The sequence below is a fragment of the Pipra filicauda genome, unplaced genomic scaffold (assembly GCF_003945595.2).
Source record: "Pipra filicauda isolate LSUMZ 115617 unplaced genomic scaffold, ASM394559v2 scaffold396_size653610_pilon, whole genome shotgun sequence".
NCBI lineage: Eukaryota > Metazoa > Chordata > Aves > Passeriformes > Pipridae > Pipra > Pipra filicauda.
The window spans coordinates 86,956-113,912 of record NW_024104527.1 but is presented as its reverse complement, the minus strand read 5'-3'; the positions used below and the strand labels follow the sequence as shown (position 1 = coordinate 113,912).

General features: G+C 54.4%; 4 protein-coding genes across 4 annotated transcripts in view; 1 reads left to right on the top strand and 3 right to left on the bottom strand.

The window, feature by feature from the left end:
* Positions 1-369: 369 nt before the first annotated feature.
* PHGDH (phosphoglycerate dehydrogenase) lies at positions 370-4,029 on the top strand. The gene is made up of 12 exons (XM_027734890.2): positions 370-585; positions 771-922; positions 1,104-1,169; positions 1,249-1,303; positions 1,383-1,481; positions 1,584-1,716; positions 1,853-2,001; positions 2,223-2,375; positions 2,504-2,636; positions 2,897-3,024; positions 3,237-3,465; positions 3,720-4,029. The coding sequence occupies exons 1-12, from the start codon at positions 448-450 to the stop codon at positions 3,875-3,877; spliced, it is 1,593 nt and encodes a 530-aa protein (XP_027590691.1). The 5' UTR covers positions 370-447; the 3' UTR covers positions 3,878-4,029.
* A 514-nt stretch (positions 4,030-4,543) lies between these two features.
* Positions 4,544-7,963, bottom strand: HMGCS2 (3-hydroxy-3-methylglutaryl-CoA synthase 2). Its single transcript, XM_027734891.2, has 9 exons — positions 7,787-7,963; positions 7,091-7,530; positions 6,700-6,825; positions 6,277-6,441; positions 6,038-6,206; positions 5,782-5,952; positions 5,187-5,293; positions 4,957-5,082; positions 4,544-4,876 (listed from the first exon to the last, which is right to left on the bottom strand). Exons 1-9 carry the CDS (start codon positions 7,897-7,899, stop codon positions 4,770-4,772), a joined length of 1,524 nt encoding a protein of 507 aa, XP_027590692.2. The 5' UTR covers positions 7,900-7,963; the 3' UTR covers positions 4,544-4,769.
* Positions 7,964-9,001: 1,038 nt separating this feature from the next.
* Positions 9,002-11,203, bottom strand: REG4 (regenerating family member 4). Its single transcript, XM_027734893.2, is given in 8 exon segments — positions 9,002-9,107; positions 9,274-9,379; positions 9,458-9,595; positions 9,676-9,773; positions 9,893-9,968; positions 10,672-10,734; positions 10,737-10,782; positions 11,184-11,203. Coding segments are annotated over 8 exon segments (621 nt in total). The 3' UTR covers positions 9,002-9,033.
* Positions 11,204-13,887: 2,684 nt separating this feature from the next.
* Positions 13,888-26,957, bottom strand: part of NOTCH2 (notch receptor 2) — an 85,125-nt gene continuing 72,055 nt past the window's right edge. The window contains exons 27-33 of the mRNA XM_027734865.2: positions 25,976-26,186; positions 25,264-25,360; positions 24,588-24,756; positions 19,758-20,059; positions 19,262-19,409; positions 18,559-18,656; positions 13,888-17,635 (exon numbers count right to left, since the gene is read on the bottom strand). Of these exons, the coding sequence (XP_027590666.1) occupies positions 16,292-17,635; positions 18,559-18,656; positions 19,262-19,409; positions 19,758-20,059; positions 24,588-24,756; positions 25,264-25,360; positions 25,976-26,186 (2,369 nt within the window). The 3' untranslated portion in view covers positions 13,888-16,291. The remainder of the gene's footprint in view (positions 17,636-18,558; positions 18,657-19,261; positions 19,410-19,757; positions 20,060-24,587; positions 24,757-25,263; positions 25,361-25,975; positions 26,187-26,957) is intronic.

Genomic DNA, 26,957 nt, shown 5'->3' with positions numbered 1-26,957 from the left:
CGTGGCTGCCACCGCCATTCCCCTCCTGCCTCGCTGAGCTGGGATGTGCAGGACGGGGAATCCGAGGCAAGGACGCGGTGCGCGGGGTCGGGACACCCTACCCCCCACTCCCCCCGGCTTCGTGGCTCCCCGACCTACGGGGTCCTGCTGGGGCACACCCTCCCCTCGCTCTGGGGCTGCTGGGGGGCCCGGCCCCTTGCCGGCCCTGACACCCTCCGCCTCCTCCCTCCCTCCCCTCGGGGGCGGGAGGGATGAGGGGGGGCCCGGGCGGGCTGGGGCGGGGAGGGGAAGGGAAAGAGGTGGGATTATGGACACGGGACCCAATGAGCCCGAAAAACGTGCACCGCTCGCAGCTCTTTTAGCCCGGCGGAGGGGCAGCAGAAGCCTCTCGGCGGAGTGCGGAGAGAGCCGGCACCCCCGTCCCGTCCCGTCCTGGCCGGTCGCGCCATGGCGCTGGGGAAGCTGCAGAAAGTGCTGATCAGCGAAAGCCTGGACCCCTGCTGCCGGGAGATCCTGGAGGCCGGCGGGCTCCGGGTGCAGGAGAAGCCCGGGCTGAGCAAGGAAGAGCTGTTACGGGAAATCCGGGTGAGGCAGGGCTGCACCCACCCGTGGGTGGGTGAGTGCATGGGTGGGTGGGCGCAGCGGGCCGGTCCCGGGTGGCAGCGGACCCCCTCGACTGGTCCCCGCCTCCCGTCTGATGCAAGAGTCCGGCCAGTTTCGCTCGGCGGATTCTGGCCCTGGTCCCACTCACCGTATCTGTCACTCCTTAGGACTGCGATGGACTCATCGTCCGCTCGGCCACCAAAGTCACGGCTGAGGTGCTGGAGGCAGCTGAGAGGCTGCAGGTGGTGGGCAGAGCAGGCACTGGTGTGGACAACGTGGACGTGGAAGCAGCCACCAGGAAGGGTGTCCTGGTCATGAAGTAAGAGCAGGAGTGCGGGGACATCCCTGCCTGTGCTCATGGGGAGGCAGGGGAAGCTTCAGTAGGGTGCCATCCCCACCCATGGCATCCCTAGCACCACTCTGCATATCTCCACCTTCACGGTGTGCAGACCCTGTCAGCCCGGGTCACACGCACAAGTAACACCACTCTCCATTCCCAGCACACCCACTGGGAACAGCCTCAGCGCTGCGGAGCTCACCTGTGGGATGATCATGTGCTTGGCCAGGTGAGTGCAGGGCAGGAGGGGGGCACAGACATGCACCCTGCAGCCCCCTGCCCCATGCTGACCACAGCCTCCTTTATAGGCAGATCCCACAGGCAGCTGCCTCCATGAAGGAGGGCAAGTGGGACCGTAAGAAGGTAGGAGGCAGGTGAAGCGCCTCTGGGTGGTGGGTGGCCATGTGGGGTGTGCTCACTTATGGTCCACTGTGCACCCTAGTACATGGGCATGGAGCTGAATGGGAAGACACTGGCTGTGCTGGGGCTGGGACGCATCGGCAGGGAGGTGGCCACCCGCATGCAGGCTTTCGGCATGAAGGTAAGGAAAGGGGCCAGGAGGAGTGATGGGGATAGTGGACCCCCCTGGCTCAGCCAAAGCCACCGTGCCAGGCTGCAGGAGTGAGTGCTTGCTCTGCCTCAGACCATAGGCTATGACCCCATCATCACCCCCGAAGTCTCAGCCACCTTTGGCGTGGAGCAGCTGCCGCTGGATCAGATCTGGCCCCGCTGCGACTTCATCACAGTGCACACGCCACTGCTGCCCTCCACCACGGGTATGGAGTGAGCACCGGAGCAGGGACATTTGGGGAGAGTTAGGGCAGACCCCTGCTGCTCACAGCCCTCTCTTCACAGGGCTCATTTGGGGAGAGTTAGGGCAGACCCCTGCTGCTCACAGCCCTCTCTTCACAGGGCTCCTGAATGACAGCACCTTCGCCAAGTGCCGCCGTGGTGTGCAGGTGGTGAACTGTGCCCGCGGTGGCATCGTGGATGAGGGTGCGCTGCTGCGGGCGCTGCAGTCGGGGCAGTGTGGCGGGGCTGCCCTGGACGTCTTCACACAGGTGAGTTGGGCTGTGGGAACCTCCCGAGTTTTGCTTTGTCTCAGCATCACCTTAACTCTGCCCAAGGCAGGCCAAGGCAGCCCAGCAAACCCTGCGGGACTGGGACCAGGCACAGCCCTCCTCAGCTTCCCTCCTTGTAAAGGAAGGAGGGTAAATGCCCCCCACTCTGAGTTCCCAGATGGGTGCTGGGGGCTGATGGCAGGATGGAACTGTGTCTGCAGGAGCCTCCAAAGGACCGTGACCTGGTGAACCACCCCAATGTCATCTCCTGCCCACACCTGGGTGCTAGCACACGGGAGGCACAGAGCCGCTGCGGCAAGGAAATCGCCATGCAGATCGTGGATATGGCCACGGGGAAGGGGCTGACTGGTGTAGTGAGTCCCCCCACTGGGCACCTCACCTCTGTGCTTCAGTTTCCCCGTCTGTAACACATGGGTGCACTGGGAGCAACCCAGGGCACTCACTGGCAGGTTCTCACTGCTCACCGTGCTCTCCCTCCCAGGTTAATGCGCAGGCTCTCAGCAAGGCTTTTGCACCCCAGACCAAGCCCTGGATTGCCCTGGCCCGGGCCCTGGGCACGGTGCTGCACACGGTGGGCAAGCAAGTGCAGGGCAGCATGCAGGTCTGCACCCTAGGTGAGCCAGGCAGGAAGGGTGTGCAGGGACCTCTGGCCTGGATGGGTGGGAGGGCAGCCAGGAGAGAGGATGGACAGGAGGTTGGTTGAGGGTGGGATTTGAGCACAGGGGGGTGTGGGGATGGATGGGTGGGAGGATGGGAGTAGGGACGGGTGGATGGATTGGGTGGTGGAAGGACCAGCTCCAGGCTGGCTGCTCCAGTGCGGGGCTGACCTCTCTGCTGCTGGCCCATCCACACCTGCCACTTCCCTGCACCCCAGGGACACCCCTGCGGGAGGCCGGGAGCTACCTGACACCTGCCGTGGCCGCGGGCATGCTGGCTGGAGGGACACAGAAGGAGGTGACCCTGGTGAATGCCATGCTGCTGGCCCAGGAGGCTGGGCTGAAGGTGCGTGGACACTCGGCCTCTGCACAGTCAGCCTGGTGCATCCAGACCCTGCCCTTCCTCACCAAGTGGCATGAGCCTGGGGACAGCCTACAAGGCTGCTAATGCAGCACTCAGGCTGAGGGACATTCCCTGGTGTGCCTCTGAGGACATCCCTTCCCCATACCCTGCCACAGGCAGGACCTGGGCACTGAACAGCCACATGTCTCTGACAGGTCACAACCACCCACAGCGACGTGGCCCCCGAGCCCGACAGCAGCACTGGCTTGGTGCAGGTGTCCCTGCAGGGCACCCCGCACCGGGTGACAGGGACGGTACAGGGCAGCACCCCGGTGCTGCGGGAGATCAACGGGGCCACCTTCAAGCAGCCGGCCCCACTGTCTGGCCCTCTCCTCATCTACAGAGCCAAAGCTTCCGATCCCACTGCTCTGGCCACGCTGACGGGTGAGCTCCCTGCACCAGCCCTGAGCAGGGGAGCAGCCTGGGGGGGCCCTGCATCTGAACCAGGGCTGAGCCCCTACAACAGCAAGGACAGGAGAGATGGATGGGGGGCTTGGGCAGGGGGTTGGGTGATGTGGAGCAAAGGACTTGGGGTGGGGGAAGAAAGGACCATTGAGGGGTGTTGGGGTGAGCAGAGCTCAGCTCCCTGCTGGGTTGTGGGGCAGCCTGTGGTCCCTAACCCCTCTCCTCCTCCCCAGGGCTTCTGGGCAAGATGGGGGTCCAGCTCCAGTCCTACCACAGCTCCAGCACAGTGGGAGGGGAGCAGTGGAGCATCGTGGGGCTCTCAGCCCCCCTGTCCAACCTCAGCGAGCTGAAGCCACATGTCACAGAAATCTTCCAGCTCCACCTGCTATAGACCCCAACTGTCAACAAGGACTCTCCCCATGGCCGAAGCACCTGGACCCTCCCCCAGCGGGGGAAGCATTGGAGCCAGCTGTCCTTGACTCCCACACTGAGTTTAGGGTGGCCCCACACTCAATAAAGGGTCTAGAAGGAGAGAGCATGTGATACATTGTCTGTGTGGTCCCTTGTCCTCAACTCCAAATCCCCTCCCTCCTGCCCTCACCACTCCCCAACCCTGCTGCTGTTTGCTGAAGGGTGCAAAGGTCTCTGCCACTGCAGAGGTCCCATCTGGCCATAGTCCCGTGCCAGGACGTGGCCCAGAGAGCAGTGCTGGAAGAGGGATGAGCCCTCCCGTGAGCCCCTGCGTCGCCTGCCCCCTCCTGCCCCTGGGGTTTGCCATGAGGATGTTTTACTTTAGTGACCTCACAGGGAAAATGGATTCTTACCACCCCCAATCTGGAGACTGGGAGGCTGGGTTTTACTTGGCTCCCCCAAAATGTCAGGGCCCACTCCCATCCTGGGATAATGGGGGTTATTGAGCCACATGTCTAATGGGGCAGGTGGCCAATGCTGGGTGCCCGTGGGATAAATCCTGTAAGGGGCTGCGATCCAGATCCACAGTTTTTAAGAGGAGTGTCCAGGGGTGGGAGGAGACCACTCAAGATCAGGAGCTAGAGCCGAGCTGCTGCCCCCTCCTATCCACACCTTTATTCCCCTGCACTGCCCAGGTGTTTGCAGAAGAGCCGCAGCCTCCACCAGCTCTGGGGCCCGAGGCACCACTGGACATTCCCCAGTCGTCCAAGCTGACGTTTCCCACAGAAGGCAGCCCCGGATTTGGAGATGAGCAGGGATGACAGTGGTAAAAAGAGCATCCCCCATCCTAGGGCTCACCCCTCCAGTCCCCTCTAGATGGGCTTCCTGGCATATTCGCGGCGGTACTTGGAATCCACGCGCGTCAGGTACCAGGTTCCGGGGAAGAGATCTGCCTGAGAGCCGTGGGGAGCGTGGTCGGCTGCAGGGAGAGGGCAGTGATGCTCAGGGATGTCATGGGGTCCCAGTGGGGGGGTGTCACATCCCCCCAGCCCCACTCACCCAAATGGTGGGTTTCCTCCCGTCGCTTCATGATCTCCGCAAAGTCCTGTGGGGCCACCCGCTTGCGAGCGTCCAGGCGAGCCGGCAGGTCAGCCAGGCTGGAGACCAGCTTGTCCAGGGGCGAGCCTGGCAACGGGCACCCCACGAGTCAGATGGCACTACTGGCAGCCCTGGGCCCCACAGCCCCACACCACCCTCCCTTCCCAGTCCTTCCCTCCCCTGGGGCTCACCTGGGGCTGCATCCTGTGAGACACGGAAGGAGAACATGCTGGCAGCCAGTCCCGAGCCATAGGAGAAGGCACCAATGCGGGAGCCAGCCAGGTCCTTGGCTGAGGACCTGGAGCAGGGGGTTAGAAGGGTTAGAGGAGATTGGCGTGAGGGGATAGTGTAGGGGGCTGCCTCCTTCCCAGACAGGGGGGTCCTTGTGTCTCAGGGCCACATTTCCAAGGGAGTGTGGCCCTGGAGTGCAGTGGTGCCAGGGACTAGGCTTTTGTTCCCCCCAGGGCCTGTCTGTTCCCATGGCTCCCTTCCCGTGGGGTCACTCATTCTGCAGGTCATGACAACGGGGTTTTCATCCTCCTGGCAATGACAGAAGGGCTTTATGTACTGGCCCAGCTCCAGCAAGCTGGGATGAAAAGGCTGGCAGGGAGATGGCACGGAGTGGGATGCATCCATGCTGGGGGTTGTGTGCACTGAAATTGTCAGGTCTCTGCTGAGAAGGGGGGAATATGAGTGCTGGCACCTCCCCCTCCAGCCAGCCAGGGTCTGCCCGCCCTTCCAAAATGACCTCCTCCCTCCCCTGAGCCAGCATTTTGGGGGACTTACTGTGACAGGAGGGAGGCCAGGCAGCCATACATGGATGGTGTGTACATGTTGCCGTTGCGGGAGGAGAGGAGCAGGGAGGGCTTGGTCTTCTGGTTGAATATGTCCTGGCTGGCTGTCTGGAATGCCTTTTCCACATCCTTGCTGGTGTAGGTGTCCTCCAGCTTTAAACCACTACCCAGAGAGAGGCTGGCTCAAACCTTGCACTGGCACATCCCTGCCTGGGCTGAGGGGTGGGGGACACGGCACAGGGACCCACCGAAAAGACTGCAGCCCCTTGTAGAGACCGGAGGCTGTGTCAGGGTTGGGGGAGGCCAAGAAATCATTCAGCAGCAGTCGCCCCACAGACTTCTGCACCAGCTTGCAGAAGGGTGTGTGGAAGATGATGTACTTGAAGTCATCGAGGGTGAAGGGCCTCTGGATGCCGGCTGGAAGGCAACATGGGTCCATCAGCATCCAGGGGGATGGGATGGGCACCTTAGGGGTGCTGCCACTTACCCTGCTGCCACTGGCTCTCCGCCTTCCGTCGGTACACGGCGTAGCAGCGGTCCAGCGCCCGCAGGTAGCACTGGATGGAGAGCTGCCCATCCACCACCGGGTACTCGGAGGACAGGTCCGGCTTGTAGAAGTCATAGGCATGCTCCATGTGGGTTCCCCGCAGGCCTGGGGGCACAGGGAGAGCCCGCCATCAGGGAGCCCAATCAGAAGCACCCAGGGGTGCTGCCTGCTGTGCCAGTTCTGACATCCACCAGCCTCCCACAGGGATGTGGCTAGCCAGGCATCCTGGAGTACCCAGCAGGGTCTGGCAGATCCAGTGCTGCTGGAGCTGAGCAGCTCTGCCCAGGCCTGGGACATGAATGCATGACCTCTGGGGACAGCACTCATCAGCTTGCCATCCCCAGGGTCTCAAGACACACTGACCTCTCTCCAGCACCAGTGGGGCATTGGGTCCCACCAGCATGGCGATGGCACCGGCACCTCCCGTGGGCCGCGCGTTCCCCGTGGCGTAGACGGCAATGTCCCCACACACCACCACGGCGTAACGACCTGGGGAGGAGACAGGGACTGGCAGGGCCATCGACAGGCGGAAGCCTCGACACCATTGCCCTCGTGTATTCCCATTTCCATGATGCCAGGTGTCACAGCCAAGGTAAGCAAGAAACGGGGGTGATGGAGAGCCTGGAGGGGCAGCAGCTTCCTTTGAAGCCTGCCAGAGTATCTATGGGTTTCAGGCCCCCTCCTGCCTCCTCCCCCTATTCCATGGCACCCACCCAGCATCCAGCCCCATGCCACAGTCCCTGCCTGCACTCACCATCCCAGGCACTGGACTCCACCCAGGCAGCCGCGTTGAAGAGCGAGGCCGTGCCCCCATAGCAGGCGTTGGTGGTGTCGATGCCTTCCACGTCAGTGTTGCCCGAGTCACGGAACAGTTGCATGAGGACAGTCTTGACAGCCTTGGACTTGTCAATGACGGTCTCGGTGCCCACCTCCAGGCGGCCGATGGCATCCCAGGAGAGGCGCCCACGCTCCACCAGCCGCTGCACCACCGTCAGGCACAGGGAGTTGATGTCCTCATGGGCAGCACAGAAGCCCATCTGCTTCTGGCCCAAGCCCCGCGTGTACTTGCCAGCCTCCACACCATCATATCGCTCCAGCTCCTCCTGCTCCACGTACTGGGCAGGGAAGTACACCTCCAGTGCGAGGATGCCCACATCCTTGGGCCAGGCACCCGTCCCGGCAGCACTGGAGAGGCTGTGGGGCAGAGGGAGTGGTGGCAGTCCCGTGGTAGCCCCGAGCATTGGGAACACGGGGGTGGTCCTGGGGAGATGCCACCAGCGAGCAGCCCAGGTTGGGAGCACCCCAAATCCCTACTAGTTCCCTGTGCCTGGCAGCGCTGCCAGGGAGGAGGGAGAGGATCCCCTTCCCCAGCAAGGTTTAAGAGCTCAGACAGCTCCCCACCCCTGCCCTGGCTACGTGTCCTGCCCGCCCGATCCATGTGGATGCTCACCATGCCCTTTGCAAGGCCACGGGGTGCTGGGCCCCCCGGGGTGCCTGTTCTGGCCCTGGTGGTGCCCACCTGGCCCCCCAGCAGCGCGCGGCACGGCCCACCAAGCGCAACATCTTCGCCCCGACCGCTGCACGGACGGAAGGACGAGCGGCGGGACAGAGGGAAAGCGGGACGGGCCCTGCGTGGTGCTTTTATAAACTGCGTGGGCAGCTCGGCACAGCCCTCCCGGCCTTTATCAGCGTGCCGGACACTGGCGCTCAAAGGTCGCCGAGCGCCAGCCAACACAGCAGGGGCAGCGGGGCTTCGGAGGGGGGAGCTTGTGAGATGTCTCCATCCTGTGCCCCAAAGCCCGGGGACGCACTCGGCTGGAGCCGGGGCTGAGCCGCGGGACCGGCTCTTCCGCAGCCCCGGCGGGGGCAGCTCCGGTGCCCACGGCTCGCCGGCACAGCTGTGGTCACTGAGCAGCGAGCGCGGCGCTGTGTGGCCTCCCCGATTGCCCCCGAGGTCCTGGGAGGGAGCAGAGGGCGGCCAGGTCTTTGGTGCTGGCACTATCCGTGCTGCCCAGGGCGCAGTCCACGTTTGACACGTGCCGCGGCTCCGGGGGGTGAAAACCCTCTGAGCTGGGTGGGGGCAGAGCCATCTTCAAAGCAGCAGAGCAAACAGCCACGTGATGCCTGTGGCAACGTTATAGTGACACAAGAAGGGACCTTTGGTCCCGGTGGTGCTGTCGACATGGCCATGGGGCAGCGTCGCAGCCCCCAGATCCCTGTGGAGCTGTCTGCACCCGTGGGAGCTCTGTCCCCGTGCCTGCACACCCACGACGGCTCTGATCCCCACCCACTTCTGTGCCCCAGGTCTCCATATCTGCACCCTGGGGACACTCCTGTCCCCTCACCTGCTCCCCAGGGACACCTGTCGTTTGGCACCAGGGGGCTGGGGATGAGCAAACATGAGCACTCAGCCAGGAGAGCCACTGGCCCTGCAGCTCCTGGGGACTGATCCCCAAACAGCTCTGCCAGCACCAGCAGTGCTGAAGCCCCTGGAAGCAGGAAAGCTGGGAGAGCCATGGAAGCACCTGCCTCCCTCCCTCCCGGACCAGCCCAGGGCTTTGCACCAGCACCAAGCTCACGCAGCACTTGCATGCTCCATTTTTATAGATGTATTTTTAGGAATTGTGTGGAGAGAAGCAGAGGTGGCACAGGAGGAACATCGCTGGCATGGGGTCCCCCACGGGCCAAAGGCTGTGCTCAGTGCAAGGGGGTGAACTTGCAGATGTAGTGATGCTTCTGAGTGCAGTTGGCGCTGGACCACAGACTGAAGCCTGTTGGAGAGATGGGCCAGGGGTTGGTGGGGGCCACGGTTAGAACAGGGGCACCAGCTCTGCCAACTACAGCCCCCCCAGAGGGCTAGGACCCAGAGGAGGAGGGAGGGGGGGAATGCCAGCCAAGAGCAGGCACTGAATGTGGATGTGGGATCCGGGCACTCACTGCTCTGGTGGGTCAACACGGCGCATTTCCCCGGACTGGCACCATTCCCGGGCAGCCCGCTGGCAGTGCTGTACTTTTCCCCACCTGTCCACTTCCAGTCCTGGCTCTGTGAGGAGAGAGGAGGTTCAGAGGCATGGCTCTGTGGCCTTCCAGCCCCTGATCACCCCTGCAGCCCCTGCCTCACCTCTTCACTGTAGTGGAGCCCGAGCCAGACGGGCTGCACACGCTGGTGGTAGGAGATAGCTTTCTGCAGGGTGATGGCCTCGTGCCGGTCCTCTACCCAGGCCAGGTGAGCACCGTCCTGGATGGCCTGGCACTGCCTCTGCAGAGAGAGCTGTCAGTGCTGGGGCACCTCAAGGAGATAGGGAGTCCCTGTCTGCCTGTGTGTCCCAGTGGGCTTACCTCAGCCTCGTCCCAGGTCCGGACATCAGGGAAGTACTTGAAGCAGTTGAGCTTGTAGTAGGACCAGCCGTTAGGGCAGTAGCTTATGTACCTGCCAGCTGCAGACCGAGAGCAGTGGGGAGGGATGGGGGACAGCCAGCATTGCTGGCTGGAGAGGAGCATGGCTCCCCCCTGTCCTCATTACAAAAGCAGCTGTCCCCCGAGCCGTGGGACTTACCGGCTGGCTGCAGGAGCCCCATGCAGCCCAGCAGCAGGAGGGCGAGTCTGGCTGCTGCCACCATCCTCTTTGATCCCTGTAAAGGCTCAGGGGGGTCACACGAGGTCCCTTGGGGACAGAAGATGCCACCTGTGCCCAGAGAGTGCAAACCCACCCTGTGGGCTGAATCTGGCCCCTTTCAGCCATGTGGAGGAGATGGCAGTCTGTGCCTCCCTCTCTCCTCCCTGGCACAGGTCACTGTCCCGTGCCCATATCCCATGTCCCAGGCACGGCCGGGGTCCCCAGCCCACACTGGCCCCACCAGTCACAGCCTTGGCAGGAGGCATCTGAGTGAGCCAAGCTGCTCTGTGGGGACATGAGGAGAGTGCTGCCACAGGCATGGGGCAGAGGACCTGGGGCAGCAGCAGCACCAACAGGCAGAGCTGCGGCCAATAGGGCTGCAGGGACTATGTGCTCGGCATCATTTTCACACCCTGAGCTCATAGTCCTGCCCGGGCTGGGGAGACAAATCAGCTGTATCAGCACAGTTCCCCTTTATGTGGGCTAATCCCTGGGCACTGGGGCCAATTTGCAGACTCAGCTTTGTCTTCCCCTCAAAGAATCAGCGACAAAAGTCAATGCAGGGCTGAAAAATGCATCATCGCAGCCTGCCCCATGCAGAAAAGCGCAGAGTTCAGGTCCTCGGGAGCTGTCAGGGCTGGGATCAGCTCCTGTTTACCCCCAAGTCAGTTGTGACCATCCCAAGGCTTCAGCTGCTTTGTGAGAGTCCTCTTCCTCACCTGTTATCTGGAGATGCGGAGGAATAACGGCGTGTCGTGGATCGCTGGGAGAGGAGAAGAGAGGAGCTGCCCTTTATAGCCTGGTGCTCATCAGCATCAGTGTTTGCCCAGCTCAGGTGATTCTCACCATAAAAGTCTTACTGCTGACTCCCATCCATCCCCCCCCCCCGCTTTGCTGGAAAATTGCCCAGATCTACAACTCTGTTTGCATTTAACATATCTCTAGAAACAGACAGGAAGAGCCTGTCCTAGTTGGTCAATAAACCCCCTGCAATTATCATAAATCGATCCCACGATACAGAGGTAATCTTGTGGCTGAGAGCAGCCTGGCACCTGACAGGGATGCCTGCTGGCCCAGCCCTGGCTGGGCCAGGGGCTGGCAGGGGTGAGCCCTGGGGGTGAGCCCCTGATCCCGGCCAGAGCATCCCTGCAGTGAGCAGTCGGGACATGGGGACCACCCGCTGGCACTGCCCGTGTCCCCAGCTGAGGGATGGCACCCAGCTGGGCCCTACACCCTGCCCAGCTCTGCCATGCGTCACCCACACACCGCCCTTGTTTGAACTGCCGGAGGAGGTTTGTGAGCAGGATGCAGGACGACGGGATGTGGGAACAGCCTGCAGCCGGGGGCCGGCGGTGCCATCAGATAGCGGTGGGGGTGCCCAGCCCTCGTGCCCAGAGGTGACGCAGGGCTTTGTCACTCTGCGTCCCTCCAGGAGGGGGGGGCAGGTCCTGGAGCAGCAGCCCCGCACTGCCCCTGCCCCACGGGGGGAATCTGCAGCCCCAGCACTGGGGAGGTTGCTGCTGGCATGGAGCCACAGAGGTGGGCTGCCCCCGGCCCCAGCAGCTGGAACCCTTAGGCGAGGGAAGGCACAGCCTTCTCTGTCATGGTCCTTGCTCCTCACCCCGGGGAGTCCTCTGCCCCTGTGGGAGGCACCTGGAGTTCTCTATGCTACTGCTGCAAACATGCCGCTCTGGAGTGTCACTTCGCTGGCTCATAATGTACCAAAGTGGCCTTGAAAGCTCATCCTGCTGCCTGTTCCATGGCTCCTGCAAAGCTGCCAGCTCCTGCCCAGTACCCTGCTGCTGCCAGCTCCAGCCACTGCCTGGCTCTCCTTCTCCCAACCCGCCACAAAACCCTTGGAGGAGGCCACTGGGAGCTACACAGGAGGCAGCTACCTGCAGAGGATCCGGACACAGAACTGAGCCCTGCTTCCCCTAAAATGGAGAGCTTGCTGTCAGGATCAAGCCACGAACCCTAGGGATCTCCCATGGGATCTCCTCTGTGGCAGCATTTGCCGAAATATGCAGACAGTGAATGCTGTTGCACCCACAGGGAGCAGCTCCATGCTGGCATGCAGAGGCAGGTCTGGCTTTTGCCCCAGGGAGGGAGGAGGATCAGACCCATCTACTTCACACACAAAGCCAGGATACAGCTGCTGCTGCTTGCTAGGCACCCTCTGGGATCAAAGGTGTAAAGCCTTCCTGTGTCCAAACACAGCTGCTGCCTGCTATCAGTTCTGAAAGAAACAACCCTCCAGAGAATAGCTGTCCTGACTAATGGGGAAACTCTAGAAACACAATAACCCCATAGAAAACAGGGCTCCACCCTTGATTTATGAAAAACTGTGAAAAAGTTCCCCAAAGGAGCCTGAGGTTCCTCCTCTACTTCTCGGTTAGATAAGTGATGCCCCAGCTCCGTGCCTGGCTGGCCCAGTGAGGCATGTTTGGATGCAATACAGCAAGTTTCCACAAGCCCCTGGCCACCCCGGGCTGGGGAAGAGGAATGTGCTGTTCCCAAGGAGTCGCAGCTTCAAGTCTCAGCCTGAGCACCAGTAAACTCGATGCAGCTGTGCCAGAGGCTCAGCAGAGCTTGCTAAACTTTGGCACAGATGTGCAGGCTGTGGGAGAACATGGATGAATGCCTCCCGGAGGTTTGGACTTGCCAAGCTGGCTCTACCAGAAGATAAAGGAGCTGCGCTGTTTGAATATTAAACCCTTAAAATGCCCCCAGCAGCTTTACCCCTGCTAGGCATCGTAATTTAGCTACCAGCTCCATCCGAGTCCACAGCAAGAGTTGGAAAACAGCCAGGTGAGCACTAGTGGAGCCCAAGGCTTCAGTGGCATCTCCATGCTCCAAATGCAGCACAGCAGCTATTGACAGTTTGTTGTCTGACTGTCCAAGTCAAACTGTTCAAGTCTGAGACCAGGACAGAGGAGTCATGATTCTCTGTTTCAGAGGCTGGAGAATCACAAATCTTCATGCTCCTAGTCTGGAGAAAAGGAGACTCAGTGGGAACCTTATCATTCTCTACTACCTAAAAGGAGGCTGTAGCCAGGTGGAGGTCAGTCTCTTCTCCCAGGTAAAAAGTGCTATGTTGAGAGTAAATGGCCTCAAGCTGCACCAGGGGAGATTTAGATTGGATATTAGGGAAAATTTCTTCAATGAAAGGGCAGTCAGGCATTGGATCAAGTTGCCCAGGAAGTGGTGGACTCACCATTCTTGGAAGCATTCAAGAAACATCTTTATGTGGCCCCCGGAGACACAGATTAGTGGTGAACATGGTGGTGCTGGATTAATGGTTGGACTTGATCTTAGAGGGCTTTTCCAGCCTTAAGGATTCTATGAGACAAAGGATTCTGCTGAGACAAAGCCAGGGAGGCAGCCTCAGCTCCAGCAACGAGGGTCCTCTTCCCTGCTAGAAGAACAACAAACAGCCAAGGGAAGGAAGCAAGCAGGACTGGAGGGAACAAATGAATCCATAGCTCCCACTAATCACCACCTGACCCACACTTCCTCACAACCTTTCTAAAAGCCACACAAATGCCCCAGCCCTTCTTTGCCTCCCAGACTCACAGGCAAGTGAGAGCTCTTATGCAAAGTATCCAAGAAAGGTCCCATCCCAGCCCTGTCTTTCCCAGTATGCCCAGCTGCTTGGCTTCCCTCTTCTCAGCCAGCCAAGAGACTCCAAATCCGTTGGCTACATCCAAGCCAGGCTGCTTCCAGTTCCCTTGGGTGGTTCTAAGTGGCAGGGTTCACGTGCTGCTGAGATAGAGAGCATTCCTGATTCCCAAAAGCTGTCTCCTGACATGGACTGTGAAAATACTATTGAACCCCCCGTTGCCAGAATCTGAACAGCTACTGAACACTGTTGATTCATGTATAATCTGGTGGCTGTGTAAGGTAGCCAGGAAGACAAATGAAAGCAGCAGCACACAGACACTGGGCACGTACTTTTTATTCTGGGGATAAAAATTGCTTATACATTTGGCAGCAACTATTTTCATAAAAGACTTTTATAAAAAATGTAAAAATAAGCAAATATTTTCCATTATTAATATAGGAAAATGCTGCTGTGTGAATGGTTACTCTACAACTTACGAGATAAAATACCACCTTAAGGAGATATTATCTTTACAAGTAGTTAAAAAAAAAAAAGAGAGAAAGGCAGAGGGCCATCATATTAACAGGCCAGGCACGGAACCGACTTCATTCCACAGAAAGCACTCGTCTTGTAAAAGATAGCCACATATATAAAAAGGCACTTGGTTATTTGGGGCTAAGGAGGAAAAGCCCTTTGTTTCTTTAGCATCGATGTAGCAACACTTCATTATTTGCAGTGAAATGTGTACCTGGACAGGCCCCCAGGAGGCTGCAGGCTCCTGCCTGGAGATCTGAGTCGGCTGCAGCTAAACTTCACGGGGTGCACTGCAGCGAGCGTGCCGGGGAACACTGTGTGCATTGTAAAAAGCAGTAACTTCAGACAGAATTAAAAACTTCAGCCCAAAACAATGGCCCTGGGAACCAGCTCCTCCTGAGGCCCTGCCTTCATGTACCATTGAGTCGAGTTGGAAAAGAAAAAAGGCAACTTTAACTCTTGATTAGAATGTAAAGAAACATCGGAGACAATACTGTACATGGTAAGGTGTTGGATGACCTGCTCGGAGGGGAGCAGCCTTCAGTCCTTTGGCAGCAGCCGACAGCACCGATCTCTTTGGAACACGTGTCTGCAGGGTTCCCCTGAAGAGGTAGGAGCAAACCATCCCCACAAATGTTCACTTCGGCTGCTGACTGGTTCGGAGCCCTTCAGGGAAGCGCTACTCTTGCAGACAAAGCAGAAAGAACAGCTGTTTGTCTAAGGTCAGCGACAGCTGGCTTCCATTACTCCAAAACTGTCGGGGGAGCTGCAGCATGAATGGTACTACTGTCCCACAGAGCACGTGGGGCGCCTCAGCTGGGAAATCTCGACATAGGCTGAAGCTGAGAGCAGAGGACAGCCCCAAACCTGTGAACCAAACTGCATGAGGCAATGGTTTCTGAACTATTTGGTCTGCTGCAAAAGCCCAGCTCCTGGCTTCAGGCACACCTGCTGCTGCTGGAAGCCTGCTTGGGAATCAGTGCTGCAGCCTCCTTGTTGGGAGGGGAAGACAAGGCAGCTCTGATCCAGGGCTGGAGCAAAAGGGACACTTTTCAAAGGGCTGGATGTCATTCCTGACGCAGGAGGACACACACTGCAAACATGTAATGACATGTTTGACACTTACTGATAATCCCATAAAGAGGCAGCATATGGTATTTGGAGGACAGGACACACAGCCACCCTTGGATGGAGGGGAGGGGAGTACTGTGCAAGAACGCTGGGAGCTCATGTTACCAGTTTTTGAAACACTCATGCTCATCCCAAGAGCTTCCCAAAAGGCCTGTATCAGCAGCAGTGCATCTCTTCCGGCATGGGAGTCCATGAAGGCAGTCATGGGCACACCTGGCAGGATGGGGGCACGGGGAAGGTAGTGTGTCAAAAATGGTCAGGCATGTCCCCAGGGAAGACACACAACACTGGAGAGATGTGCCTACAGGCCACTGCAGCGGGAAGACCAGGTCAGACCAGCGTTTTCGGGAGGGGAAATAACAAAACAAACAACCTAAAAGACTATATGTATATATAATCTCATAATACCTGGGGGGCAGGCAGTGAGAACGCTAAGGGGTGTTAGTGGGTCTGTATAAGACAAAGACTCTTGAAAAGGAAAGGGTGAAGCTGTGTGACAGAAGGTGTCACTTGACCTGCAGGTGTTTTGGGAAGTCCGGCTCACTTGCTGAGCAAGAGTGGCCAAGGGAAGGAAGGGTCTAGGAATGTGGGTGCAGCTCTGAGCTGTGTCAAGACAAGGCAACTTCAACTTGAGGAGAACTAGTAGAAGGTGCTTCAGAGAGAGGTTACGTGGGTAACAGAAGGAGTAACAAAATAAGGATACAAAGCTGGTTTTGGCTAAATTTCTGGAGAAAAGACCACAAGATGTATTAAGCTGAAGAGCTGTCTCCCCAAAGAAACGGTGGAACACATATTAAAAAGCAGACTGGAGAATCCAGTGCAGACAGCAGTCACATCCAAGGTGCGTGGGAGTTGGTTATAAGTGACCCAGCTGGTCTTCTCCATCACCAGCTTCTACAGTTCTCTGTTTAGCATAAAAGCATACAAGCCTACAGCGACCGCAGTCCCTCCAACAAAAGAACATCCTGGGCTCATTAAGACTCTTGGATACTAAAATGGTTCTTCATTTCCATCCTGGAAGACCTTCATGAGTTCTGGAGTCCACTTTAATTGGGCTTCACCTTGGCCAGCCCTCAGGCGTACACCTGCATGTTGTTCCGCTGCTGCTCTGTCATGTGAGCGGCCGCCGGCCCACGCTGGTTGTTACTGGGACTGGTTGCCACATCAGACCAGTCAGAGGCAGAGTGTGGGGAAGAGCTTGACCACTGGTCTGGAGATTCGGGCGATGGAGTCAGGTATGGGTGTTCGCCTTGTAAATGCCGGTTGTGGCTAGGAGTCCGTTCTGTGGCCGAGGAGTAGCAGCTGTGCTGTGAGGGAGGTGTGGGGTACTTCCCCATCGAGCTCTGGAACTGGTGGTAGGCCGGGAGGACCGTCTGAGCCACCTGCCCGTCCTGCTGAGGGATGGCAGCCATGGAGAACGAGGCGCTGGGCAGCTGGGCTAGATCCGGGATCTGATACATGGAGCTAAGAGGACCAGCCATGTTCTGAGCGCAGTTTGACTGGGCCTGCTGTGGCAGTGCTTGCTGGTTTATGCCGCCCTTGGGAACCAGCTGGAAAGTCATGATGGGGGGCAAAGACTCCCTGGACACTCCCAGGTGCTTCGTGTCTGCTTGAACCAAGCCGCTCTGCTGAGAAACACTGGGGTGGGAATGCATCACCTGCGGCACCATGCCAAACATCTCGTTGTACTGGGACTCGTTCACCTCCATGCGGTTCATCCACTCGGTGGAAACGTTGCCTGGCCGGAGCCTACCAAGCCCGCTGTTCGGAGGGGTGGTTCTGTGCTGTGAAAGCAACTGGCTGACAGATGGGAGTACCGTGCTGGATCCGCGTCCTAAGGGCTGCATCTCGTGGAGGTTGGAGAAGGACATGGTGTGTGCGGCCTGCACCGACGGGGCGGTCAGCAGCGAGCTGGGCGAAGAGTGCAACACCCCCGGCGATGGCATCACAGGAGACGATGTTGGTTCGGATGCAAAAGCGTGGGGCGATTCCAGGGAATCGACTGGTGACAGGGTCACTGAGCTCTCCGAAAACTGCCCTTTGCCCTCGCTGAGGGACTTCTTCCTTCTCCTCTTTGCATCTTTGGTGAGGTTTGTGGGCATGATGCCTTTGGCATTCGGTTTTCGTGACTTCTTGCTTAATGACGCGTGTTTCAGATTGAGGAAGGACCTGTTGGGGCCACAGATGACCGGGGAGAGGGCAGAGTTCAGCATGGCCCCGGGGTGCCCCGCAGGGCTGTGTGCCACATTGTACTCGTTGAGAAGCTGCACTATGTCATGGTGCATCCGATCCTGGGCCACGTCCCGGGGCAGGCGATCCATGTGGTCTGTGATGTCTCGATTGGCAAAATGGTCCAGCAAGATTTTTGCTGCTTCGAAACTGCCTTCCCGAGCAGCAAGGAAGAGTGGAGTCTCTTCCTGAAAACACAGAGAGTAAATATTTTAGAGGCTTCACTGTGGGGGGACTGAGTTACAGCTCACAATCCCTTACGGTGTGGCAACCATTAAACCATTTAAGTGCTGTTTAATGCAGTGTCACATTAACTGTCACCAAGAACCACCCATTCTAAGAGGTACCCACTTAAAAAGGCAGATTACAGGAAATCATTTCATACACAGCAGTGGAGCACAGGTTGAAATATCCCACCAGGAAGGGCACTATTCTGCCATGGGTCCTTGGAGGAACCATGAAAGCACCTGTGCCTTTCTCCCACTCTACCCTATGAGGGAAAGGTACAAAGGACTAAAACAGCCCAGTAAGGAACTGCAGCTTGTTTGTTGGTAGCTCTGAAATCCACTGAGCGATGTATAATAATCCAAAAAAGAAACCTTAGGCAGAGGAAATAAATTAAGGACTAAGACACAGCAAAAACTAACAGTAAAGCTACGGAACATCTGCACAGTGCAGACTATCTCTCAAACAGAGGGGCTCCTCTCCCATATCCACCCTGCACTGAGATTCCCTGGAAATATGACAGGACATGACTGCTGCTGCACTGCCAGATCATTCTCTCTGCTAACTGGAATCCAGCTGTTTGACACCAGCAGCACTCCACCTGGTGCTCTCACACACCATTGATTCTGTATTGCATTCCTTCCCTGCAAGTAAAGCAGGACAGCATTGACGGCCAGGACGTGGCCAAACAAGAAAGAGAACTGCTCTCCTGTATCAGAAATCCTGTAAGGCATCCAGCACTTGGGGAGAGTTCCGGTCACAGTCTGGGTTTGGAAGACCTGCGCTGAGCACTCAGTTTAGAAAATCTGAACTTACTTCATTACCAACAGCGAAAAGGTGCTTTAAGTTAGGAAGCACAGGCATGCTGAGCACCCCCACACTGTACCTTGTTATCCTGCATGTCTCTGTTGGCTCCGTTTTTCAGCAGTACTAATGTTGCTTCCACATTGTTGACAGCGGCAGCCCAGTGAAGAGCAGATTTACCTGCAGGGAAACCCAACAACTTCAGTAACAAACCAAGGAGCTATTTTGCTATTTTCTAGAGCAGATGCTCTAATCACCTACCTGGGGAAAAGAAACAACTGACAGAAAGATTACTGAGCAACTAGCCACTGATTATTGGTGACATTTTCACTTGAAGTGAAGTGCAGACAAAAGCCAAGAGGTACAGAGTACACTGAGGGAAGGAAGCAACTGCAGTGCAGCCTGCAACATGTGAACATGTCCTGAAGAATGGAAAAATCACTTTGGAAATCACCATGCTGTGACGTGTCCCGATGGCACAGGATACAATGGGACTTTCAGCACTTGGTCTGGGCATTTTTTGTTTTTTAAATAACCTATCCACAGAAAATCCCAGCATATCCAACCCCATATTTCTTCTGCTTCTCTTTCAGGACTGTCTAACCAAGGAACTGTGCAGCAGCCTGCAGTCGGTTACTGCCAAGAGGACTTTGCAGAAGAGCCCGCTGTGTGATTCAGCTACAGAATTCCTGAGCAGCCCACACTCTGGGAGAGTAGAAGCTCACCCCTCTCTGCTCACACCATGACAAATATTTGCCCAGCCCAGTATGTGGTGTTCATGTTACCGTGGTCATCTACGGCGTTCACATCAGCCTGGCAATTAATGAGCTCGGCCACCATTCCTTCCACAGCCAGACGTGCAGCCAGAATTAATGGGGTCGTTCCATCATTCATCCGAGCATCCAAGTCTGTCACTCTGTTACGGATCAGGATCTGGACAACAGGGGAAGACAGATTTTTTTTTTCAATACCACTACAGACCAAGACTGAGGATTTTGGCAGAATCTCAAGAGAAGCTTTATAATGACAAAGCAGCCCGAGCACTGAAATGCAAGGACCCAGAAAATAGGTGACAGAGGCAAACAGACCAAATAAATACATGCGAGATGATTCATGCATGCTGAGTTCTTCAAGCTATGAATACCCGAGAAAAGTGGATGTAAAATAGTTTTGCCTGGCCATCACACTGTGGAAGGCACGAGAGCAGGGCTGTGAGCAAACAGAGCCCAGCTTGGGCAGGTTCACACAAATACAGAGCACAGGGTTCTTCAACTGCTGTACCTGGAAGACACCCTGGGCATCAGCAGCCACAGCTGCATGCAGGGGGGTCCGTCCCATGTTGTCCCGTGCATTGGCATCGGCACCAGCATCCAGCAAACGTTTTGCAGCATCTGCTCTCGAGTAACGGGCTGCCAAGTGCAGGGCCATCTCTCCAGTGCGGTCTGTCTGGGCCTGCAGGTTGGCACCCTGATAGATCAAGTCTGTTATTATATTTGCTGAGGAGTCTTCTCCATCCTCGTCATCCTCGCTGATATCGGAGCCGCCCGCCCGCAGAGATGCCAACATAAGTGGAGTACATCCATCTGCAACAGGAAAGATGATGATTAGTAACTTGGCTGTGATAGCAAAGGCAAGGAAACCCTCTCACAAACCCCCTCCCCCCTTGAGCACCTACTACTACAGACAATCCAATCCCTCCAGCTGTTTTAACCCAGACCTGTTCTCTTACCGTAAAGCCCAACAGAGTTAGGGAGCTATTTTCCCTCCAAGAAGGACTTTTATACCTACTGCATCTAAAGAACTTAGGTGTTCCTTAAATAAGTCAGATCATTCTAAACCAAAAAAAGCTTTGCTGCTAAAGTGGAAACCTTCCACAAAATGTAGAGGGTAGCTAAATTCTGAGAGAGAAGCAAGGGTTATAAAAATCAAAGTCATCAGACAACTAGATATAACTATTCACATGGACGTTCTAGTCACACACATGGGGAAAAGAAATAATTGACAGAAAAATTATTGAACAACTAGCCACCAATTATTGGTGATGTTTTTGAGATATTAACCTGAAGTAAAATGCAGACAAAAGCCTTCATATCTATTACACACCCAGGTCATCATGAGAAGGACTCTGAAGTTGTGACAGTCAAGCACTCAAAGCTAACAAATGCCCCAGGATGACTGCATGCACCAACCTCATCTTGCTTTTAATAACTTCCACATCCAGAGCCCTAAACAAACTGATCAAGTACACTCCATACTTTCCCAGAAGTACACCACATAGGAAGGATCGTGGAATGGGATAGAATCCAATACTACAGATCCAGCCCGCAGATACAAATCCCTGGAGCTCTCACACAGTCTGAGCACTTTGGAAGATACTGGTCTTGCTCTCCACAAGTCTCCACTGACGGGCTCACACTGATGGCATGTCCACAAAGGCTACATTAGCACTCATCCAACCAAGATCCCTGAATTGTCACTGCAAGGAGAAAGGCTCCTCCAAACCTCTAATTTAACTCAGTTCCCTTGGATGAACCTCTCTCTGCTGATCAGAAAGGGTGGTCCAGGAATACTAGCTCATGCTGATGATTTTTCACTTGTTAATATCCTCCTTGATGCAGTGTAATTGAGATTTAAAACATCTCCACATATTTTCGGCAACCCACAAAAATGCCAACTGCTTCAGTTTCAGCAGCCTCTGAACCCTGCATGATATTTGCCACCTAAAACCAAAGATTTCAACTGTAGACACTGATGCTTTCTTACTGCTGTTACAGCTGTACTCCACACACATCAGAGGCACCTGGAAAGTAAAAGGGCCTGAGATGGCAGCAGGAGTGAACCACTCTGTACCAAGTGCCCCCCTGGAGCTCTGCAAAGGGGAACACAAATTTTGCTTCTCCAGTGTGGCTCACTAGCGGAAATACAAGACAATCTTTCATCTACCACCTGATTTATTCCATGGGCAAGCAGGAGACAGACAACAGCTTCCCTGCCTGCACAGCTCTCAATCTACAGTGCACTATCTGCACTGCACAAAGCCATGTGGCAGAATTAGGAATCTGTGCACATAAACAAGGTGATGACCTCCTATAGAAAGTAATATACAGAGCTGAATGCCCTGCTCCCATTTCCCCACTTCTGATCACTGAGATTTCTTGACTCTCTACTTTAGGACAGTTCCAAAACTTTCTGGAAATGTACAAGCGTGGGGCAGGGCAGAGGCCAGGCTGGGGCCTCCAGCAGCATTCATGCTCCTCCTAGTGGCTCACCACCACAGAACACACAGCCTTCCACCCAGCTCCTTCCTCAGGATTCAGATGGCAGCAGAGTGCTGACGTATGGGCCTGGGTTCAGTTCCAAGATCCAGTCCTGTCTATGGACCCTCTCGCCTGTTCTCTAAGCCTATACCTCCTTTTGTGCTTCTCCCTCCCACTGCTGGCTCTGCTCCCTTGTCCCAAATGAATCCTTCTCAGTATTCCAGTCAGGCTGTGGTCTCCTCCGTACTGCCACAACACAAAGAGCAGAGAGACAGAGCACAGAAAGGAGCTTTCCTTTCCTCCCGCACCACAGCTCTGGGGAAAACCCCTCGCAGGATAGGTCTGTCTTGCTCACTCACTGCAGCTGTCCTGGACAATCATGCTCTACAGGGACACAGCTACAGCACACACTGAATCCCTGGATTAATTAGTTGCCACCCTCCACAAAGTTTCTCAGGTACGTGCAGCTCTTTTCAGAGCTTTGCAAGTTGGCCACACATGGATAGTTTTACGAGGCTTAGCAAAAGCACATCCAGCTACGCTGTCACAATTTAGTGCTTGATGGACTACTAGAAAAAAAAAAGCTGTGGACACAATGTCTTTTTTCCTCCTTCCAGCTTGTTCTCTTAAAGAGCTGGAAAAAAACGCAAAAGCGTCCAGCTGGAGGCAGACACCCAGCATGGAAAATTCCAGTCTGAACCACTGAAGTTTTAGTAACCGAAAAAAGAGGGGCGTAATAATAGGGACAGTTCATCAATTTTAATTACAGGTGGTGTTATCAGTTATGCCTATAATTGCATTACCCTGGTTACACACTCACAACAACTCCAGTGAAAAGAATGTCCTCCCCGCTCTGGGGGACACAGAGAAAGAACAGCATGGGGAGACAAAGGTAGCAGCAGCATTTTATAAAAACTCTTCTGGTTGCTGTCTTTCAGTAAGACAGACCCCTGAGTACATGTAAAACTTGGAGCGAGATGGTAAAAGTCAGGAGTTCACCAGACAGGTACACCTGAAGGTCTCATATAGGCACAATGTACTGAAAGCTGGGATGTAAGGAACCCATGGACAAAATGTCTAGGCAATACTTCTGTTGGACGCTGGACCTCTTGGGTCCCTCTAAACCCGAGAGACTGCAGAAGGTGTTGGGTTAAGAGAAGGAACAAACCCTTGGTACCCCAAGGCATTTTGACTTGCATCTCCTCTCTCTAGAAAGATTTCTACTGTTCTACCTTCCACCTGCACTTGTGGCCAGGATCTAACTCACTCAGCTTCAGATGGCTCCAGCCCAGACACCTGCACCTGAATCAGCCTCAACACACTTTGTGATTAGGGGCAGTGAAGCATTATTGGGGTGTGAGCCACCCAGTCCTCCAGAGGCTTCTTGGGACAGAGGGAAACTGCCTCTCAGAAGGGTCCATTTATTCCCTCTGCCTGCAAAGATGAAGGTGGCCAAGACAGATAAAGAGCTATATTAACTGTGAGGAATCCTACCCCTCCTTACTAACCCATTAATCCAACACTTCTCAGACTTTTTAAATTATTTTTGCCCCTGACAGCTGCTTGCTTGTGAGGCCAAAGAGGGAGACAGCTCAGAGCAGCTTGCTGCAAGCTTCACAGTTGCATCTGAATGGCGGGAAAACAACTACAGGTCAGTATTATTTCATTGCTGTTGCTGGACAAAGCTTTGGGTGAACGTGAAAATAAGCAGTGTGAAGTCTTAAGAACATTATTGCCTGCACTTGGAAAGCTTTTACCCTGCCACACAACTAGAAGTTTCAATAGGGAAATAAAGAAAAGCTTAAATTTGGCAGAAACTGATGGTTTATGTTCTCACACTTGTTACACAAAAATCCCTCTTTCCCTTTGCAGCAGAAAAGACAATAGAAGGGAACTGAGAGAATGGGTTCAGTCATCCTTAAATTGCATGGAAATATTCCCACAAAACTCAATTAAAAGGAATTGCAGCAGTATCATCAGACACACCTCTTACATTTTAACAAGGGCCATGGTTGCAGCTCTTCCGACCAGCATAAACTTCTTGGTCAACTGTCTCCTCTCAGAACTCAGGGGTCAGTTATTACCAAATGACCCACCCAGTCCCTTACCAGCTTATATAGCCTTAGTGCTACACTCATAAAAAGCAGCAGTGTTCTCAGTGCATCTAGTGATTTGGGACTGAAAGAGAGCAAGCCTGTGTTCATGGTAAAAAAATCTCCTTCCAAGTTCACAGTTCTGTTATGAATTCAATCAGTTGATCATCCTAAGCTGAGGATATAAATCAGCAAATAATAAAAAAAAATCATAAACAATCTTGCTGCGCTGCTGCTCTGTTCCAGGACAGATGCCTCACACACTGCTAATCAAGGTATACTTTCTGCCAAGAGTCATCTTATTCAGGAAAAGGCCATCCTTGCTTCCACAACAGATAAAAGACACCCCAGGTATAAAACCTGCTTAGAAAAGTCTGGCATAAATCTCTGCAGTGATCCAGCTGGAGAAGCTGGGGGTAATTTTCAGCACAATTGTGCATTCCAAATTTCTGCCGTAATGGCATTCTGACAATACAATTTAGGCACACACTGTTATAAAGGAGATCTAATAGCTGTAGTTCCTACAGGTGTTTGCTAAGTGAACTTTTTCCCCTGCTTACATGAGATTCCATGTGCTACAGACCATGATCAGCTTTCTTTTCCGGAGTGTACATTGAGCTTTCCTTGAGCACCATACCAATTTCTCCTGGTGTTCCTGGATACCCCATTTAATTTTTAACATCAGCAGTCCCAGTCACTGGACACAGGGGAGGGAGATCGGTGGCTGGCTGGCAGAACACAGGGACACTCAGAGTACTGACCCGGCCCTCTGACATTGACATCCAGAACATCCACTTCTTGATCTGCTTGGGGTGGTGTCAGGGCGAGTGAGGTGCTCCCGCAGACATCTGCTGCCTCCAGGTGCTGCTGTGTCCACTGGCGCTGGTCTATCTGCTCATCCCCTTCCGGGAGCAAGGCCTGGTCCTCAGCCTGAGCACGGGAAATAAGCAGTTGCTTTCAAAACACCCATCAAGTGGCCAAAGATGCTGAAAGCTCTTGGTGTTTTCTTATTTTTTATGGCGTTTCCTGGGTTTTGTGGGGGATTTTTTTGGTCGTGTTTCGGTTTTTGTTTGTTTTTTTGTTTCAGGGTTTTTGTTTTAGGCCAGTGAAGGTGTCCATTTATCTCTGTTTGGCATTCTCAGCTCTCACACTCCCACCATACATTATCAGGCAAGACATTACATGAACCTCCTTGTCCCTTTTGCTGCAGCAGAGCCTGGGCAGGGAGAGGACACTGGAACAGAAGGTACCTCCTTTCTCCACTGGCCTGTGGTGGCAGTGCTAACCTGGGGATTTGCCCCTCAGATACCATTAGTTATGTATCACAAATTCCTAAGCAAAGGTGAGTTTTGGGCAAGGGGCATACTCAGGAAGTTAATGCAGATGTTTCTCACTAGCAGTTTCAGGTGATATTCCAAGTCTTGGAGCTCTCCTTACCTTTGCTCTCTTTGGCTGAGGTCCACCATCACCTGCCCAGTGTTCAGTTGTTCCAGAATTGGCCAGGTTACCCTCTGGTATCTGGACTGACAGATTTCTAACAAACAAGGAGAACATATCACTTTGCAGGCTGAGCAGGTGCTACTACTGCTACTTACACTACCCTGCAGAGACCAAGGGGGGTGCTTGCAAGTTTGGTAGCTTGCAAACAGAGGGACCAAGAAATTAGAAATCTCAGGCAGCCAACAGTGGCGTTAAATGCATTTAGAACTGCAAACTTGGTTAATTCAATGGAAAGCCAAAACTGCATAAATGGCATTCTTCTTTTGAAACTTTCCATTATTTTTGAGTCATGTCTTTATTGCATTGAGCTAGATATATTAAAGATTTGTTGTCACCTATCAACCTAAAAATGTCTCACCTATTCCAGGACAAAATTAGGCAAACAGTACACACCCACTGAACTAAACAGAGTGTCAGAAAACCAAATATAACCAGGAGATCAGATTCCTTACTGGCATTTTATACATTAAAGTTCTTATGTCCAAAACAGATGTATTAAAATTCAGAGAAATGGCCTAAAAAGTTCTAGCTTAAAAGGAAGCTTTCTCTATGGGGTTAAGTGCCTTTGATGAAAGATTTACACACCACGTTCTCAAAATCCTCTAACACACTCACAGACAGAATGTCAGTGGCCTAAATGCAAACTTACTTGAGTCCAACAGCGTCTTCCCCAACCGGCTCTCTGCGTTTGTGATTACTGGGATCCCTGCGCAGGATAAACCCCTCTGGGAGCCACAGAGAACCATGTTTGCGCTTACGCTTTGCCATCATCACACCCAGCAGAAGGATTAAGAGGATGATCAAAGCTGCCACAGCAAGCAGGTAAAGCAACTGGGTCTTCGGTGGTGACAATGGTTCACCTAAAAGTTCCAGTTAAAATACAAGTGAGATTAACAAAGTGGAGACAATGATCTTCAATTTACAGACTTCCTTTTCTCACTCACAATCTTCCCCAGAGAGCATATTGTCTCTATATGGAATTTAGGCTCTGCTGCAATTGTTGTAAGAGAATATAATTTCTTTTTGGCTTCCCTTGGTCTGGTTTCTCAAAATATTTTTTAGAGGATACAATGCTGAACGGAAGATCTTGCTCCTTCCTCAAGAGTCCTGCTGTCTGCTGACAGCCACCCTCACTCAGCACAGAGAGGGTTGATCTACATGAAGATATCAGAGATATGAGCTTGACCCACCTAGGAATAGTGGTAATACCAATCTAGTAAGATGTTGCAGCCAAGCCTCAGACCAAGGGAGAGGGGAGCAGAAATCGAAGGGATTACATACTGCCAGAGGAGAAAACATTGGTAGACTAGACTCTAATGGCACCTTTTCCATTGAATTCATGGCTTAGAGCACATGAATGGTTTTTAGTGCAGAGATCACCACTGCAGTGCATGGCACACTGCTGCAGCACATGAGAGATTACTGTTTCTACAGATGTTGAAATGACTAGGCTCCAAATTATATGCCCTGCCTTACTAACCAGATGTCCTCTCAAAAAGCACATGGCACATACATATTCCTGTAACTGGGGATGAACATGTTAGCTCCCAGAAACAATGCTGAACAGCAAGACACACTACTATGATGATCAATAATCTGAGCAAGTATTTTGCAAGCCCAAGGTTGATGAC